We start from the raw sequence: 16231 nt of genomic DNA, 5'->3' as shown, positions 1-16231 counted from the left end.
CCCATACGGATTAAAATATATCTCATCTAGTGGACTGAACAACATTTTTTTTAATCAGTGCCCTTCCATGCTCATACCAAGTTCTCCTACACACCCATTGTGCCTAGCTCCTTTGGATCCACAACCAACCAAATGCATACTTTGATACGGAGCAGAGGCAGTAGTGTCCCAGCAATTTTGAAGGAAGAGGGTCAAGAGTACTCAAGTGTATGCAATAAGTACATTGTTTCCACTCTGCTGGTTAGTCACCTGACCTATTTTGCATTCTATTTCTAAGCACTTCTGCTGACAACATTCACAGCACACATATGATAGCACTCCAGAGCAAATTCACTTCTCATTTTTCTCCTGCTTTGAAATTTCAGCATACCTTTGAAATTGTGCTCCTTTTTAACCCAAGGATACGGTATCCTCTCCAGTAATGTATGTCTTTTTAGTTCTAAAGTGTCTGCATTCAATCTCACGCACCCTTTCATCCTTCTGATGCAAACCACTGAAAACGGCACCCGATAGACTGAGGATTTTTTTTAAGTAAGTGCTCAAGAAGCTGTAATGACAGGGCTATAAGTATAGACAAGATAACTATTTATTTGTGTCTTTGATTTCTCCAACTTAATTTGTTAGCATTGTTTATCATTCAGTTTTTAAGGTGTTGGTGCTCCTACAAGATTAAATTGTATTTAATTTTATAGATAACACTGTTTTTCAGTACAACATGCATAACAAAACATGGTGATCTTGCTCTTAAGCATTTTTTTACAGTTACGTTACTGAGAGAAGTGAAAATTGTCTGATACTTTGCAAAAAGTAAAAGTGTAAAGTTAGGCATTCAATTAAAATGCAAACTTAAACTTTGTATTTTTGAATGTCTTCACTCCAAAACCAGTTTTTTTTTTAAACACCCTAGCGTTTGATAGTTCCTTTTATTATTTTTTCATTACTATTATCTGCTTTCATGAACTTCTAGTAATTGAAACTTTTCTTGTTGTCTCTTAGGTTGTCACCGTGTTGAAATCCTTGCTTGCCAATCTAGAGGAAGTGAAGAAGGAGCGAGAGAAGCTTGAGAATGATATGAAGTCAGTGAGTTTTGACATGACAAGTAAATTTCTGATGGCTCTGGCACAGGATGGTGCTATAAATGAGGAAGCTATTTCTGTGACTGAACTGGACAGACTATATGGAAGTTACACCCAGAGAGTACAAGACAACCTAAAGAAACAGGAAGAACTTCTCAACAGTATCCAGGTAACATTTATCTTAATGATTGGTACTATTGTAGCTTCTAAATCTAAGCACGCCTCCCAAGTGCTTCCAGGTACCCCTGCCAAGGTCACTTAAAGGTCATACAACACCCAACAATTTTATGCACCGGTAAGATGTCCCCGAATTCTTATTTTTTTTTAATACCAGCTTCTTGAATGGGAGTGACAAGCCTGTTTGGTAGTGTTTGGCCAGTGTTTCCGGTGTTCCTAAAATTACCTGACAGTTTAATCTAGCTCCCAACGTTTGATATGCAACGTGGCTATGTATATAAAAATATAATAATGATCATGAAGCTTTCTCAAAGGTCCAGGGCTATCCTGCCTTCATTAAACGTTTGAACACCTGCAATAATATATGGGCTCTACTACTAAAAATGTAATTTGTAGCAAGATAATATTTAAAACGAATCTTAATGCTGTAATGGCAATAGCCTGAAAATTCCTGGCTGAAGTTGGTTTGTGTTTTTGTAAGTGGCATCTGTTACCTTTAGTACTAATGATGCACTGGCCACAGAGCATATCTTCTTGTTCGTATGTTGTTTTTTGTATAATCACAGTCTTGTGGATAAGTTTACATTTTAAATGGCAAAACATGTGTGATGGAGCGGTCTAATCCAAATAGCTTGTTTTTGTGATTAAATTCATTGTGGAATAAAAAGCTACAGTTAAACTTGCCAGAGTTACCTTAGGAAGACATGGACTGCTTTTCATAGTTTATCCTGTACAAAACCTCCACCAAGTGCTACTGTTCAGAGACATGCTTTTGGGATGCATTTTGCTTTGTGTAACTTGAAATTGTCACTTTGTTTTGCCCAATTGGTCACACATTGAGGTCATGGTGAAGCCAAAGGATTAATGGAGAAAGTTAGCACAAGTGTTTAATTCAACTGTCTGCTCCCTAAACGTTGTGAGTGTTAGAATTAAGCTTTTTAGTTGCAATAAAATTGGTCAATAATGATGCGATTTAGTTTGAAAAGCTGAATTGTGATCCCGGATTTGATGTGTTCAAGGTTGATTTTCAGGCAAGTCATAGTCTGGTCTCCTGACTCTCTTGAGTGCATGACCTTTGTTAACATGTACATGGTGAAACTAAATGCATCCATCTGGTCTCTAAGCAATTTATTACACACTTTCACCAGTATAGTCACTGTAAGGAAATGGGTTCTTCCAATCAAATCCGCCCAGATTTTTGGTTTTTGACCACCTGGTATGTGACCTTTTTACAGTGGGTGAGCCTCACCACTGGTAACTTACTCTTGGTAAACTCAGGTTAAGTGGACTAAGCATGTTTACCGCCAGTGCCTGCCTTTTAAGATAAAGCCACAGCAGCGGTAAGGTACGATTGGCTGGTTACACAGGAGCATGTGTGAGGGCTGTACGTGTGAGACTCCTATCTTGCACAGCCTCGTAACTGCACACAGGAAGCCTGGTGGACAGGTGACTCTGTAAAGAGAAGATATTGACCTGGGGTGGGCCTCATAATGTCAGTGTACACTCATAGGGATAATCATTGTGTTGTCTTCAACAAGTACTGGGCACACGTATAATCAACAGTTTTGATAACACAAAAGTAAATCACAAGGACGATTGACACCGGTGAAGTGGTTAAAACAACACTTTTGCTTTATGTAGATATTTTCTTCAACTTTTACAATGCCAGCCGACACGTGTTTCATCAAACAGGGCGGTCCCTGTGACTCATCAGGGCTGTGAAAATACAACATGGCATTAGCATGACAGATGGTAAAACCGTCTTGAATAAAATTGTTAACATGGTGCGGGAGCAGCATCCCCCAGGGGAAAGAGACTTGGATGTGAAGTGGGTGAAAACGCAAACACCTACAGCACGCGTGCATGAGAAGTGAGACGATAAAAACCGAAGTAAAGTGATGATTGTGAGGTATTCCGAAAGGCTCAAAAAGGGGTTGAAAAAGGGATCCGTCCTTTTGGGAGATCAGGGACTGTTTGCAGGAGTTAGTCAACAGACCTCACCAATGTTTGACTCCTCTTTTTTCTGAAATACAGCAGATGCAAATGGAGTCTATAACATCAAAGTATCAGCATCTTCCTGCCGTCCATAAGCTTCTTATATAGAGGTAGCAGCTAGAGAAGTGCCTTGGTGCACAGATTATCTTGAATTTTAGACAACTTAAGTGTTGTACAGCAGTACTAATAACTTCCCTTTTCTGTTCAGGTATCGCATCAAGAATTCTCAAAGATGAAGCAGTCAAACAGTGAAGCAAATTCAAGAGAGGAAATGTTGAAAAACTTGGCTTCAGCATATGACAACTTTGTGGAGCTGGTTGCAAATTTGAGAGAAGGCACAAAGGTATGTTTTTTTGGAAGGTTTAAAAAAGTCTGTACTCATTGAGACTGGTTTACCTCTAACATGTAGTGAAATATGGTAAAGATCTAAACCGTGTAATATGTGACTTATCCATGTAAAGATGAATAGAGAGAGTGACATGCATGGCTATTTTTATGACAGTCTATTGGTCTTTCTAAAGCATGCTTCTAGATGTTTTTGCTTCCGTATAAAATATTAATTCAATTTTGCTCATGAACTGTCACTCGAGCATTAATAATATATTTGTGGAGATCCACAAATACTCTAAAAATCAGCTAATACTCCTGTGTGAAACCTCTTGTCAATAAAACCTGGAGTAGAGGTTTTGATAAGAGACCAAGGGTTCTACTAAATTAAGTTGTGTGCATGTAGGCAGGAACTAGGCAAATAAAGTTAAGTGTTTTTACTGTTCACATGTCGTTGATCATTCGCCTGTTTAAGTGCCAATATAGATGTGTTCCCAATCGTTTTAAACTATTTTGCATGAAGCTATAGCCCATTTCAAAAACACATTGTTAAAGATCCATTGAATATGATATAACATATTCTGGACTTTAGAAGAGAAATAGACTTCATATAGTAAGTTAATTAGGACATTTTATTATCTTATTCCTCATCCTCTCCTAGGAGTCTACTGGGGCCTTGTAAACTGCAATTAGATGTTAGTTTGAAAATAGTCCTCTTCCCACTTGCCGCCCCGCTCCCGCCTCCCAGCTGCTCCTCCCTTCCTCTTCGCCATTTATGGCGGAGTCCACGAGAAAGCGCAGCGGTCACGCGCAGCGGGCGCGCCGAAGGCGTGCCAAAGGCAAGCCCTATTTCGCCCGTCCACCCCTGGACCGCGCCCAGCGCCAGAACCCCTGGACCTCGCCGGAGTCAGACCCAGACCAACCGACTGAGATACGACACTGCCACCCTCAATTCTCTCAACAGCGGACGTCCGCCCGCCTGCTATCATGCCACCCCCAAGCGCACCCACGGACCCTTCACCTGTCAAGCCTGCAGATTCACCTGCCTCCATAACCGCTCCGCGCCCACCAAACCCAGCAGCAACAACCACCTCAAGTGTATCCTCCTCAACACCCGCTCCATACACAAGCACGCCATCCACCTCTGGGACCTCCTCGACACAACGACACTGGACGTCGCCTTCCTCACGGAAACCTGGATGAACACCGCCTCAGCCCCTGACATCGCGACAGCCATCCCGGACAGCTACAAAATCACCCGGAGGGACCGCATCAATAAAACAGGAGGTGGAATCGCCATCATCTACAAGAACACCATCAACGTCACGACCAACACCGAAGACACCATACCCACCGCCGAATACCTACACTTCCAGATCCACACCGACCCCCAGACCACCCTCAGAGGAACGCGCACAATTCAGCGAAACCATCACCGACCTCATCAACCCTGTAAGTCCTAGCCTCACCAGACTACATCCTCCTCGGAGACCTTAACTTTCTCCTAGAAAACAATGACGACAACACCACTACCACACTGCTCGACAACCTCGCCAGCCTCTGACTCAAGCAACTAGTGGACTCCCCCTCTCACCTCGCCAGCCACACCCTTGACGCCATCTTCTCAGCCAGCAATCTCATCGCTTTCGACCACGCCACAGGACTGCACTGGACCGACCACAGCTGCGTACACTTCACATTCAAGAAGACCACATCTCACCACCACACGCATCGAATTCCCCACAGACGATGGAGCAAAATCACCATGGACCAGCTTACCACATCACTGAGCCAGATCCCACCCGCCGACACCAACACACCCGACGCCAACATCGCAGCACTCAACCTCGCACACTGGATCACCAACTGCGCCGACTACCTCGCCCCACTAAAAAACACCCACAGCAAGACCACCACCAGAAAACCTTCATGGTTCACAGACGCCCTCAAAGCCGCAAAGAAATCCTGCCGCACCCTCGAAAAGACCTGGCGCAAGGAACGGACATCGGAGAACATGACAGCCCTCAAAACCGCCACCCACGAATACCATCAGCAGATCCGGAACACCAAGAGGAATTCGCTCAAGGAACGACTAGACAACAACACCCACAACTACAAGGAACTCTTCAACATCATCAAAGAGTTTTTGAACCCTGACGCCAGCAACGACATCACCCCTTCGCAAGACCTCTGCAACTCCCTTGCCACGTTCTTCCTCCGCAAGATCACAGACATACACAACAGCTTTGGACCACAATCTCCACCCCCGGACAACAGCCCAACGACCCCCAGCATCACCATCAACTCCTGGACCCCCATCAGCAGTGAAGACACCATCCACATCATGAACACCATCCACTCCGGCTCCCCCGCAGACCCGTTCCCTCATCACATCTTCAACAAGGCCGACACCACCATCGCACCTCACCTACGGAACGTCATTAACAGCTCCTTCATGTCAGCCACCTTCCCAGAAAGCTGGAAGCACGCTGAGATCAACGCCCTCCTGAAAAAACCCACCGCCGACCCCAGGGACCTCAAGAACTTCCGGCCCATCTCGCTTCTCCCCTTCCCGGCCAAAGTCATTGAGAAGACCGTCAACAAACAACTGACCGCCTTCATCGAGGACAATAACCTGCTCGACCCCTCCCACTCTGGATTCCGAGCAAACCACAATACCGAGATCGCCCTCATCGCAGCCACTGACTACATCAGAACCTTGATGGACAACGGAGAAACAGCCGCCCTCATCCTCCTGGACCTCTCTGCAGCCTTGGACACCATATGCCACTGCTCCCTAGTACACCACCTGAACAACACGGGCATCCAGGGGAAGGCTGTGGAATGGATCACCTCGTTCCTCACCGGCAGAACCCAGAGAGTCCGCCTCCCCCCATTCCGATCCTTGGCAACCGAAATCGTCTGCGGCGTACCCCAAAGATCCTCTCTCAGCCCAACACTCTTCAACATCTACATGAGCCCCCCCGCCACCATCGCAAGAAAACACAACATCAACATCATCTCCTACGCCGACGACACCCAGCTGATACTCTCCCTTACCAAGGACCCAGCCATCGCCAAATCAAACTTCCAGGAAGGAATGAAGGAGGTAGCTGACTGGATGAAGCACAGCCGCCTCAAACTCAACTCTGACAAGACTGAGGTCATCATCCTCGGACAATCCCCCTCAACATGGGACAACTCCTGGTGGCCCTCGGCACTGGGCACCGCACCGACACCCACAGACCACGCACGCAACCTGGGTTTCATCCTGGACTCACAATGACCAAACAAGTCAACGCCGTCTCCTCCTCATGCTTCAACACCCTGCGCATGCTCCGGAAGATCTTCCGATGGATCCCCACCGAAACCAGAAGAACAGTCATCCAGGCCCTCGTCACCAGCCGACTGGACTACGGGAACACCCTCTATGCTGGAACAACCACCAAACTCCAGAACCGTCTCCAGCGAATACAAAACGCCTCAGCACGACTCATCCTTAACATCCCCCGCCACAGCCACATCTCAACCCACCTGAGAGATCTCCACTGGCTCCCCGTCAGCAAAAGGATCACGTTCAGACTGCTCACCCACGCACACAAAGCACTCAACAACCTGGGCCCGGAATACCTCAACAGCCGACTTACGTTCTACACCCCCGCCCGCCAGCTCCGCTCAGCCAACCTCGCTCTCGCCACCATCCCACGGATCCGCAGAACCACCACCGGAGGAAGATCGTTCTCCTACCTGGCAGCAAAGACCTGGAATTCCCTCCCCACCCACCTACGACTGACCCAGGACCACCTCAGCTTCAAGAGGCGCCTCAAGACCTGGCTCTTCGAGCCGTAGCAGCACCCCGCACCCCCAGCGCCTTGAGACCCTAACGGGTGAGTAGCGCGCTTTACAAACTTTGATTGATTTACGATTCACTCTTTTGTCCCCTTGCCCCCTTCCTCGTTTTCATTAGTTCTTGTAGATTATAAGTTGGTTTCAGAATATTTTGAAGGTGGAAAATCTTAAATTAATAAACTCTTAGCAGTAGGAAGAAATGCTCTGAATTGTTGAAACCCTACAGCAGCGAAGTCTGTTAAATGATACCTTTCTTGCCTTTACATTCTGGAAATGATCGAGACACCTTCTTCAATCCCTTCCTCCTCAAGGAGGCATGCTCATTAAAGGTGAGGTTTGGGAACATTTACTAAACAAGCATTGGCAAAGCCAATAGGTCGCATTTTAACTGTACAATAGATTGTTTGCAAATATACACAAAGTGAAAAAGAAATAGCAAAAATATTAAATGAAAGGAGTGGCATAGCAGCTCGGGCACATCAGCCCTGGCAGTGAAGTTCCCATCCTTTCAGACAGCTGAGCACATGTGATGTGGCAAAATAACATTACTCTCAGTGAAATGCAGCAGGTGTATGAAGTTCAGTGCTTAATTTGAGCCCGTGGTTTCCGGTGCTCGACACTGGCAATTAATTTTCAACACCGACAATTATGACATTCTGCCTTATGGTGGCGCTGTTTGTCTAATTTACAGATCAGTACAACAACAGTTTATCAATATAATATACGTTAAAATGACTAATACCTACATCCTAGGCTATTACTATAGCTATTGGGGCGTGGAATAGTCTGACTGAGGTGTCACTTTTGTAGGAGTTTGACGGTAAGTAGTTGTGTTGGTAGTGTCATTGGCAGCGTTGTCTGGACAAATGGGTGGTACAAGCTGGGGTGGCCTCATGATGTGGGCTCTGCCACTTATTTATATTTTACAAATTAAGCACTGAGTGGGTTGACTAATTGTCTAATGATGTATGCTGTGGTGGGTGGAAAAATGTGAATGAGCAGACCATTAAGTAAAGACAGGTGACCGAAAGAAGCCTCTGTATGTATGTACTAATGTGTATTTATTATGATGATGTTTTAGGGAAAAGGCTAGGCTGCTGGGAGATCGCTAAGGTTGTTAGTGAGGCAGGCCTAAAAGAAATCTTGACCAAGCCCACAGTTCTGTCTGATCTGGCCTTCAACATTTTGTTCAACTGCAGTTTCGGATCAATAGTAGGACCTAAGAGCAGTATCAACTTAAACCATGTTTTTACTGAGAAAGCAATGCATACCTTTTTCTTGAATGCAGTTGATGAATCAGACTTGGGGTCTGGTTTATTTTTTGGCAGACAGGCTGCTTTGTAATATCTGTACTTCTGAGCAAGATTTGTATTTGTCTCCTTTTTTATTAAACTATTAGGATATATATGTCTACTTTCACAAATTTCCAATCCTCCTTGGCCGACTCGCCACATAATAGTTTTTTTGATAAACACATTTTTATTGGTTTACAAAAGGAATGCACTAGCCATTCAGCACCATATCTTAATAGTCTAGGATTACATGCACAAGTTCTCGTTACCCAATGTACAGACAGGAATAAAAACAAAATGGGATGGAATCGGCCAATCCCCTTATGACTAGATCCCCCAACCACTTCACCCAGACTGTACGATATTTCTTGGGACACCCACGTGCCACATACATGACTTTCTCCTGTGTGGCGCACCAATCCACCCCAGTCCGCCATCGCCCCACACTTGGGGGTTCAGGGCATCTCTAGGAGGCTGCAATGTCTTTTATCTACCACCATAGCTGTAGTGAAAAACTATTTCTCGTTACGAGACCCTTCCAACCCATCAGTGATGCCTAGGATCATGTGCTTAGGGTCAGGGGGAACCCCCCACCTTAGGACCTCGGTTAGTTCTTCCTCAACTTCCCTCCAGAATCCCGCCAGGTGGGGGCAGGCCCAAACCATGTGAAGGAAGTCAGCGGGGTCATGGCCACACCTAGTACAGACTGAAGAAGGACTAAGCCCTTCCCGATGAAGGCGTACCGGGGTGAGGTATGCAGCATGTAAATAATAGAGCTGCACCAAGCGCAGTCTGGCGGATGCGGTGACCGTTCTCGGGGTCATAAGAGCGTCACACCAGTCCTCCTCTTCCAAGGGGCCTACCCAGTCCTCCCATTGTGCCCGCAGTCATTCCAGGGAAGTCGGGGTGTAGTTAAGTGCACGGTAAATGCGGGAAATGCCACCTTTTGCCCAGGTCCCCAAACATAATCTGGGCGTCAGGTGGACTGTGATCCTGTAGCCGTGTACCTGTTGTGAGGTGTGAGTGTAGGGCATGTCGTAGTTATAGGTATCTAAAGAATTGCGAGTGGTGCAGCGAGTATCTGGTGTGGAGATCGTCGAAGGAGCGCATGTGATCCCCCAACCATACGTCGCCCAATTGCGTAATACCTATGAGGTCCCCAGCCCCAAAGCCCAGAAGCTTGTTCCCTTCTTTGAGCCAGGTCCCGTGCCACATGGGTGTACAAAGGGTCAGTGTGTGTGTGTCTATTTGGTATGCCACAATGCCACCCGCCAGGCCAGTGACACCTAGCGCGTCACCTCCGGCAGACAGGAAGGAATCGGGGTCCCATACAGAAAGGACTGGATTCTGGTGAGGCCCAGCTCCCCCAGCTCGAGCCTGTAAGCTGGATCGGACTACCCCTGTTGAACCAGTCATGTATAGAGAGAAGTTGTGTGGCTAGATAGTAAAAATAAAGGTTAGTCATCCCCAAAACCCCATCGAACGAGAGGATCCTGCAAGTACTGAGTGCCAGTCTGGACCTTCCTCTCCCCCACAAGAACTTGCTGGCAATGCCATCGAGCTTGCGGAACCACATCCTGGGAAAACACATGGGGGTGTTGTGAAGCATGTAAAGGAAGCGGGGAAGTACGATCATCTTAAAAAGAGCCACCTTCCCCATAGGGTTAAGGGGCAGCGACTGCCACTTCTGGAGGTCCGCCTTGGCTCGTTACACCAGTGGAGTGACATTGAGGGCCCAGCTAAGCTCAGGTAATAAGGTCACCCAGAATCCCAGGTATTTGATGGATTGACGGTGTAGGGGTATATTGGATTGCCAGTCGAAACATTCACGGGAGAGGTGGAGGAGAACCAGGACCGATTTGTTGGGATTCATGCGGAGGCCCGAGGCCCGCTCGAAGGATTGCAAGATACGAAGACAGTGTGGGCCGGACCATGCGGGGTCTGCTAAATAGAGGAGGACGTCGTCTGCTTAAAGGGCGATTTTATCTGGTTCGGCACGGGCCATTCCCATCCCCGCATCCGGTCGTATGACCCCATCAGGGACGCCAAGGGCTCCATCAGCATGGGGAAAGGGGACAACCCTGTATCGTCCCCCTGCAGACTGAGAAGGGCTCCGACAGGACTCCATTTACTAGGACACAAGCCCTCGGAGGGTGTACAGAACCTTGACCATTGCCCAAAAGCGGGGACCGAGTCCCATCATGTCAAGAACGTCCCGAAGGAACCCCCAATCCACTGAATCGAAGGCCTTCTCGAAGTCCACCAGGAGAAGCGCCAGATACGGGGTGAGGAGGTGGCGATGGGTCAAGGCGGAATGCAGTCTGCGAAGACAGTGTTGGGTGCCGCGTAAGGGCATTTTACCACATTGATCGCGGTGGACCAACGTAGACAGGTGGGGTTTGAGTCGCTGGGCAAGGATTGTGACTAACAGTTTGACGTCAGTGTTAATGAGAGAGATCGGGCGATAATCTGCGCACCGTGGCGAGGGGGGCTTGGATTTCAGAAGGACCACAATGGTGGCTTTATCCGTCTCCTGAGGGAAGGAGCCTTTCTCCACAGCTTTGCGAAACATTCAACAAGGTGAGGGATGAGAACGTCCCGATAGTGAGCATAATATTCTTGAGGAAGACCATCTGAACCCGGTGTCTTGCCGGAGGAAACAAGAGCAGTTGCTTCTCCAATTTCCTCACGGGTAATGGGGCGGTCTAGATCGGCTTGAGTAGTGGAGTCTACACTCGGAAGGCAGCCGCCCTCCACATCCATCAAGTCCACAAGGGACAGGGTTGGGGCTCGAGCCTCATATAATCGGCGATAGTAGATGGCAAAGGCCTGCGCCATCTCCACTGGGGCACGGCACATTTAACCATATGTTGCTGCTATCTCAGGAATTATACGGTTCGCCCTTGGGTACGCAGCAAGGCGGGGAAGGAGTGAGCCATTCTTATCGCCCCACCCATATAACCTGGTCACGGAGGAGCACAAAAGAAGCTTGGCCACATCTAGCGACAGCTGTTTGATCTGTGACCGGAGCCAGGTTAGTAGTGTCGTCTAGGAAGCATCTGGGGATCGGGCCGCGGCACATTCCCGCGAAGTAATTTGTTCCATTTTGGTTTGTTGTTGGAGCTTGAGTTGGCCCTTGGCGACCCCCACCCTAATCGTGGCCTTGCCCGCCTCCCACAGGATACCTGGGGAGGACCGAGATCCTTTGTTGGAGAGAAAGTACTGTTCTCGCCCCACCACCCTCCGAAAATCCTTGTCCTGAAGGAACCAGGCATTTAGCCTCCATGTTTGCCTGATAGAGGTGGGGGGGGCCTGTACGGATCATCACCAGGGAGTGGTCAGAGATACCTCTCGGAAGAAGCGAGATGTCGCTGAGCTCGGGTATCTTGCTCCGTGTTAGACCTGACACCCTTGGCGTGGTTTTTCCCCCATCTTTTTGCCTCTGACTCATGTATTTTTGATGCTGTGCTGGATTTCGTTTTTGCTGGTTTAGATGTTTTGGACACTCTGCCACTGCTGATCAGTGCCAGAGTGTAAGTGCTCCCTCTGTAAATTGCCATATTGATTAAATATACCTGATTGGCATATTTGCATCACTAATGAAGTCCCTAGTAAGGTGCACTGTGTGTGCCAGGGCTGGTGATGACAGATGCTACTAGTGGGCCTGCAGCGCAGATTGCGCCACCCACATGAGTAGCCCTAAAATGGTGTCTCAGGCCTGCCAGCGCAGGGCCTGTGTGCAGTCAGTGGACTGCCCTGTCCCCCTAGCCAGTGTCTCCACTGGCTGGGCCTACCCCTTCCCTGTCTGTGCACATCAGTCACCCCTATGGAAGGCTCAGGGTACCCCCCTGGGCAGGGTGCAGTGTAGGGGGCAGGTAGAGCATGTACTAGTGCAGGTCACATGCTCTGGTAGTGGGCAGCAGCCATTTTGTGCGCTCACTGCTGTAAGGCTATCTTGCTCCATAGAATAACATGGGGGAGGCGGGTCCCAATGGATCCCAGCCTATCTTCTCATAGGAACAAGATGGGACATAAGTGAATGATATCCCTGAACTCAGAATTTAATAACACATCTTTTAGTGAAGGTTGTTTTTAAATCCTGTGTTTGAGAATAGCACTTTTAGAAAGTGGCTGTTCTCTTGTCTAAACCTTTCTGTGTGCCTGGGCCTGTTTGTGGATTGCCTGTCTGGTCTGAGGGTGACAGGGGCTGCAGAGCCCCCGGAGGGAGGGGGTCGGAGTCAACCCGTGGATGAAAGGCAGCATCTGCTGCCAGGGAGGCGGGAGGAGATAGCGCCTGATAGCGAAGGGCTGTGCCTGCCTGACCACCATGCTGGCTCCCCCTCCTGCCGGCCAACTGTCACCTCTGACCCTGATGCTGACAGGAGAAGGAAACCAGAAACACCCAGCGCTCCAGCAACCCCCAGAACTGGTTTAGACTGGGCTCAGGGCCCCCTTGCACAAAAAGACTTCAAAAGACTTCAAAGGATTTCAAAGACTTTTAGGGGTATAAGAGAAGGACCCCTGACTACAGAGATTAGATTCTAAGACTCTGCAATCAAGAAGGAACCTCTGCTGGAAGAAGGACTGCTGGAGAACTAAAGGAAGATTGCCTTGCTGTGTGCTCTAAGGGCTGACCTGTTCTGCTGTTGCAACTGAAAGCTGAGGAGGAGAAAGGGACTTTTGCTGTGTGCTGTGACCCTACCTGCTTGAAACTGCAAGACTTTGCTGTGTGCTGTGTCTACAAACTTGAATCTCCGAGTGCCTGAGAAGAGCTGGCCCCCTGTCTGCAACCCAGGGACATAAAGGTTGCCCAAGGACTACAAGACTCTGCTGTGCCCCCTGAAGCTGATGCGTGGTGAAAAGATCGTGAAACACTGTAATTGGGCTGTGTAGCGCACTGGCTGCTCTCTAATCTGAGTGAGGCCGCCGCGCTGATGCAGCCTGCCGTGTGGCCGAGATCGACGTGTTCATCGACACGTGTGGGGTGAAGATCCGAGATTTGTGGGCCCCTACAGTGCCAGGCGCACTGACAACCACCGTGTGCTGCTCTTTCCGCCGCTGCCCGGGGCCAGGAATATCCCCCGAAGGGGCTGCTCGTGAAAGGAGGCGGCCGCGGCAAAGATCGGAGCCGCCGCGCCCCCATAGACTGGAGGAGCCGAGCCCCCTCACCAACGCCGCGACGGGATAGGCCCTGCGGCGCAGCGTCATCGCCGAAGCTGTGCAGGCATTGGCCGCCCAGGATTCATCATCACAGCCTTTCCCCGGGAGCCGCACTGCCGTTGGCTGACTCCCGGGTACTGAAGGAGGCTCGACCGAAGGGCCGCGACCGGATTGGCCCGCAGCCTTGGAGCCACCGAGAGCCGTGACCGGAGCAACCCCCAGCGAGGAGCCGACAGCCGAGTGAGCCGTCCGACCCGTCCTCGCCGAGGGAGTTCAGGAGAGTCCCGCATACCTGGCCGGTAGTCCCCCGAGGTGTGCTGCCCCCCCGCCGCTCGTTGGTTTGTCGAGAGCAGGCGGGAGAGCAGAGGGGACCGGCCGCGGCAAGGAGCGAAGTGTGCTCTGGTAGGCGCAGGGCGCCTGAGGCCATCAGGTGCACGAGAGAGTGCCGAACGAGGGAAAAGGAGTCCCCTCAGCATACCGGTGAGGCGCGCTTGTAGCGCGAAGGGCCCCTGACGTCGGGGGCTGATCCTGTTGACCAATTTAACAGCTGGCATTGTTTTCCTTGCTCGTTGTGAGAGCTAATATAAAGTCAATCAGTATTACTCGTTTTCTTTGATACCGAGGGACTAGAGACTTGAGACTATATTTCTTTTTATATATTGAGAACTTCCTGATGACACCTGCAACCATTAAGATTAAGTGCAACGTATTCTTGAAAAAGTGATTATAGGGCAAATGCTTTATTTTACCTGCTGAAACTGGATAAAGATATATATATTTTTATAAAATACACTTACCTGTGTGGTCTCAGTTTGTGGTGGATTGGGGATTGTTGTTGTGTTAAGTGCAAATATTATACACATTGCCTTTGGGTAGCCTAGACTGCTTGTGCCAAGCTACCTAGAGGGTGAGCAGGGGTTATCTCAGAGGGTTATTCCTTCACCCTGACTAGAAGCAAGGGTCCCTACTTGGTCTAAGGTACTTACCTCTGCCAACTAGAGACGCCCAGATCTAACACTCCTCAATCCAGTCCCAAACATCCTGGGGAGTAGTGAAGAATGTAGTCCCATCTGAGCGCACTGTAGGTAGCCTGGCTGGGAATACCATGGAGCAGGAGACCCCCATTTGGCGCAGTTTCCTTTTGACCGTGATAAAGGACGCTCGCTGTTGTTGCACCTCCCGGGAAAAATCAGGGAAAATTTGGACGACGCTGTTGTCCACTTTGAGTTGTCCTTTGAGGCGTGCCTGGCTTAGCGCATGGTCTCTGTCTTTATAGAAGAGGAGGCGGGCCACCACCGGCTGCGGCGGCCTGCCAGGCTGCGGCGCCCGAGTGGAAACTCTGTGGGCCCTTTCTAAGGCAAAGAACGTTGACAGGCCCTCTTCCGCCACAGCTTTGCGGAGCCAGTGCTCAAGTGCCACCATGTCGTTCCCTTCAACTTTCTCAGGTAGGCCCGTGACCCTAATGTCATTCCGTCGGGCCCTGTTTTCGACGTCCTCTGCACGCTGTTCGAGGACCAGGACTCTTTTTTTCTATGTCCATGACTTTGCGCGCAGTCGCAGTTACCAGTGGCCTCAGGCTTTCTACCTCCTCCTCTACGGCCGCGACCCGGTCAGCCCATTTTCTGTGGTCCGCTTATAGTAGGCCCAGGTCCTCTCGAATTGTGTCGATCTTGGTCTTCACTGCCGTCTGCGATCTTTCTATGGCCTGCAGGATGTTGTGGAGTGATAACTCCCCTTGGGATGTCGCCCCTTCATTTCTGGTCCCCGTGCGAGAGCGTGATTCCCCATTTTCATCACTCACTGACTCCTGATGCTCGGTATCGCATTTCTTGGTGATCCGACCCATGGTGCTGTCGAAGTGGGTACTTGCTACCCCTAATTTGGCGATCAATGGGATGGGCCTGCGGCGGGTTAGCGGTCGACCCTGAGCTCCGTGCGCCTCCCTTGCTGTCCCTGGCTCCCACGTTAGTTACTGTGCGCTCCGCCGCTACGTATCAGATAGCTGCCAGCTCCGTACCCTCACCTCTCTTGTGCCGCCCGGCAGTGCCCTGCCGACTTGCTGATATCTCCTCCTCAGTGCCAAAGTCGGGGTTGCGTTATTCGGACTCTGATTTATCCTCAGGATCTACTACCGCTGGGACCTGCCTCCTCCTGGCAGTGACAGTTTATAGTGGCGCCAGTTATGAAGTCGTGGCTGCCATTTTCACCTGGGTTCCGCGGTTCAACTCGTGAGCTCTGGTCATTCACTGTTATGTGTGGCTGTCCAGCATTACCCTCAAACTGTCCGCGGTCTGCCACCGATGCGGGGTGTGCCCAGTGCCGTTATTAATTCGCGGCGGCCATTTTGAGTGGTCT

General features: G+C 49.4%; 1 protein-coding gene across 4 annotated transcripts in view; it reads left to right on the top strand.

Annotated features, from left to right (window-relative positions):
* PDCD6IP (programmed cell death 6 interacting protein) overlaps nucleotides 1–16231 on the top strand; it is a 369384-nt gene that overhangs the window by 219633 nt on the left and 133520 nt on the right. For all 4 annotated transcript variants that reach the window (XM_078688299.1, XM_078688297.1, XM_078688300.1 and 1 more), the window contains exons 13-14: nucleotides 997–1245; nucleotides 3457–3591. In XM_078688299.1, the coding sequence (XP_078544425.1) occupies nucleotides 997–1245; nucleotides 3457–3591 (384 nt within the window). The remainder of the gene's footprint in view (nucleotides 1–996; nucleotides 1246–3456; nucleotides 3592–16231) is intronic.

Source organism: Lissotriton helveticus, chromosome 4_1 (genome assembly GCF_964261635.1).
Source record: "Lissotriton helveticus chromosome 4_1, aLisHel1.1, whole genome shotgun sequence".
Taxonomy (NCBI): domain Eukaryota; kingdom Metazoa; phylum Chordata; class Amphibia; order Caudata; family Salamandridae; genus Lissotriton; species Lissotriton helveticus.
This window is presented reverse-complemented; position numbering and strand designations above follow the sequence as displayed.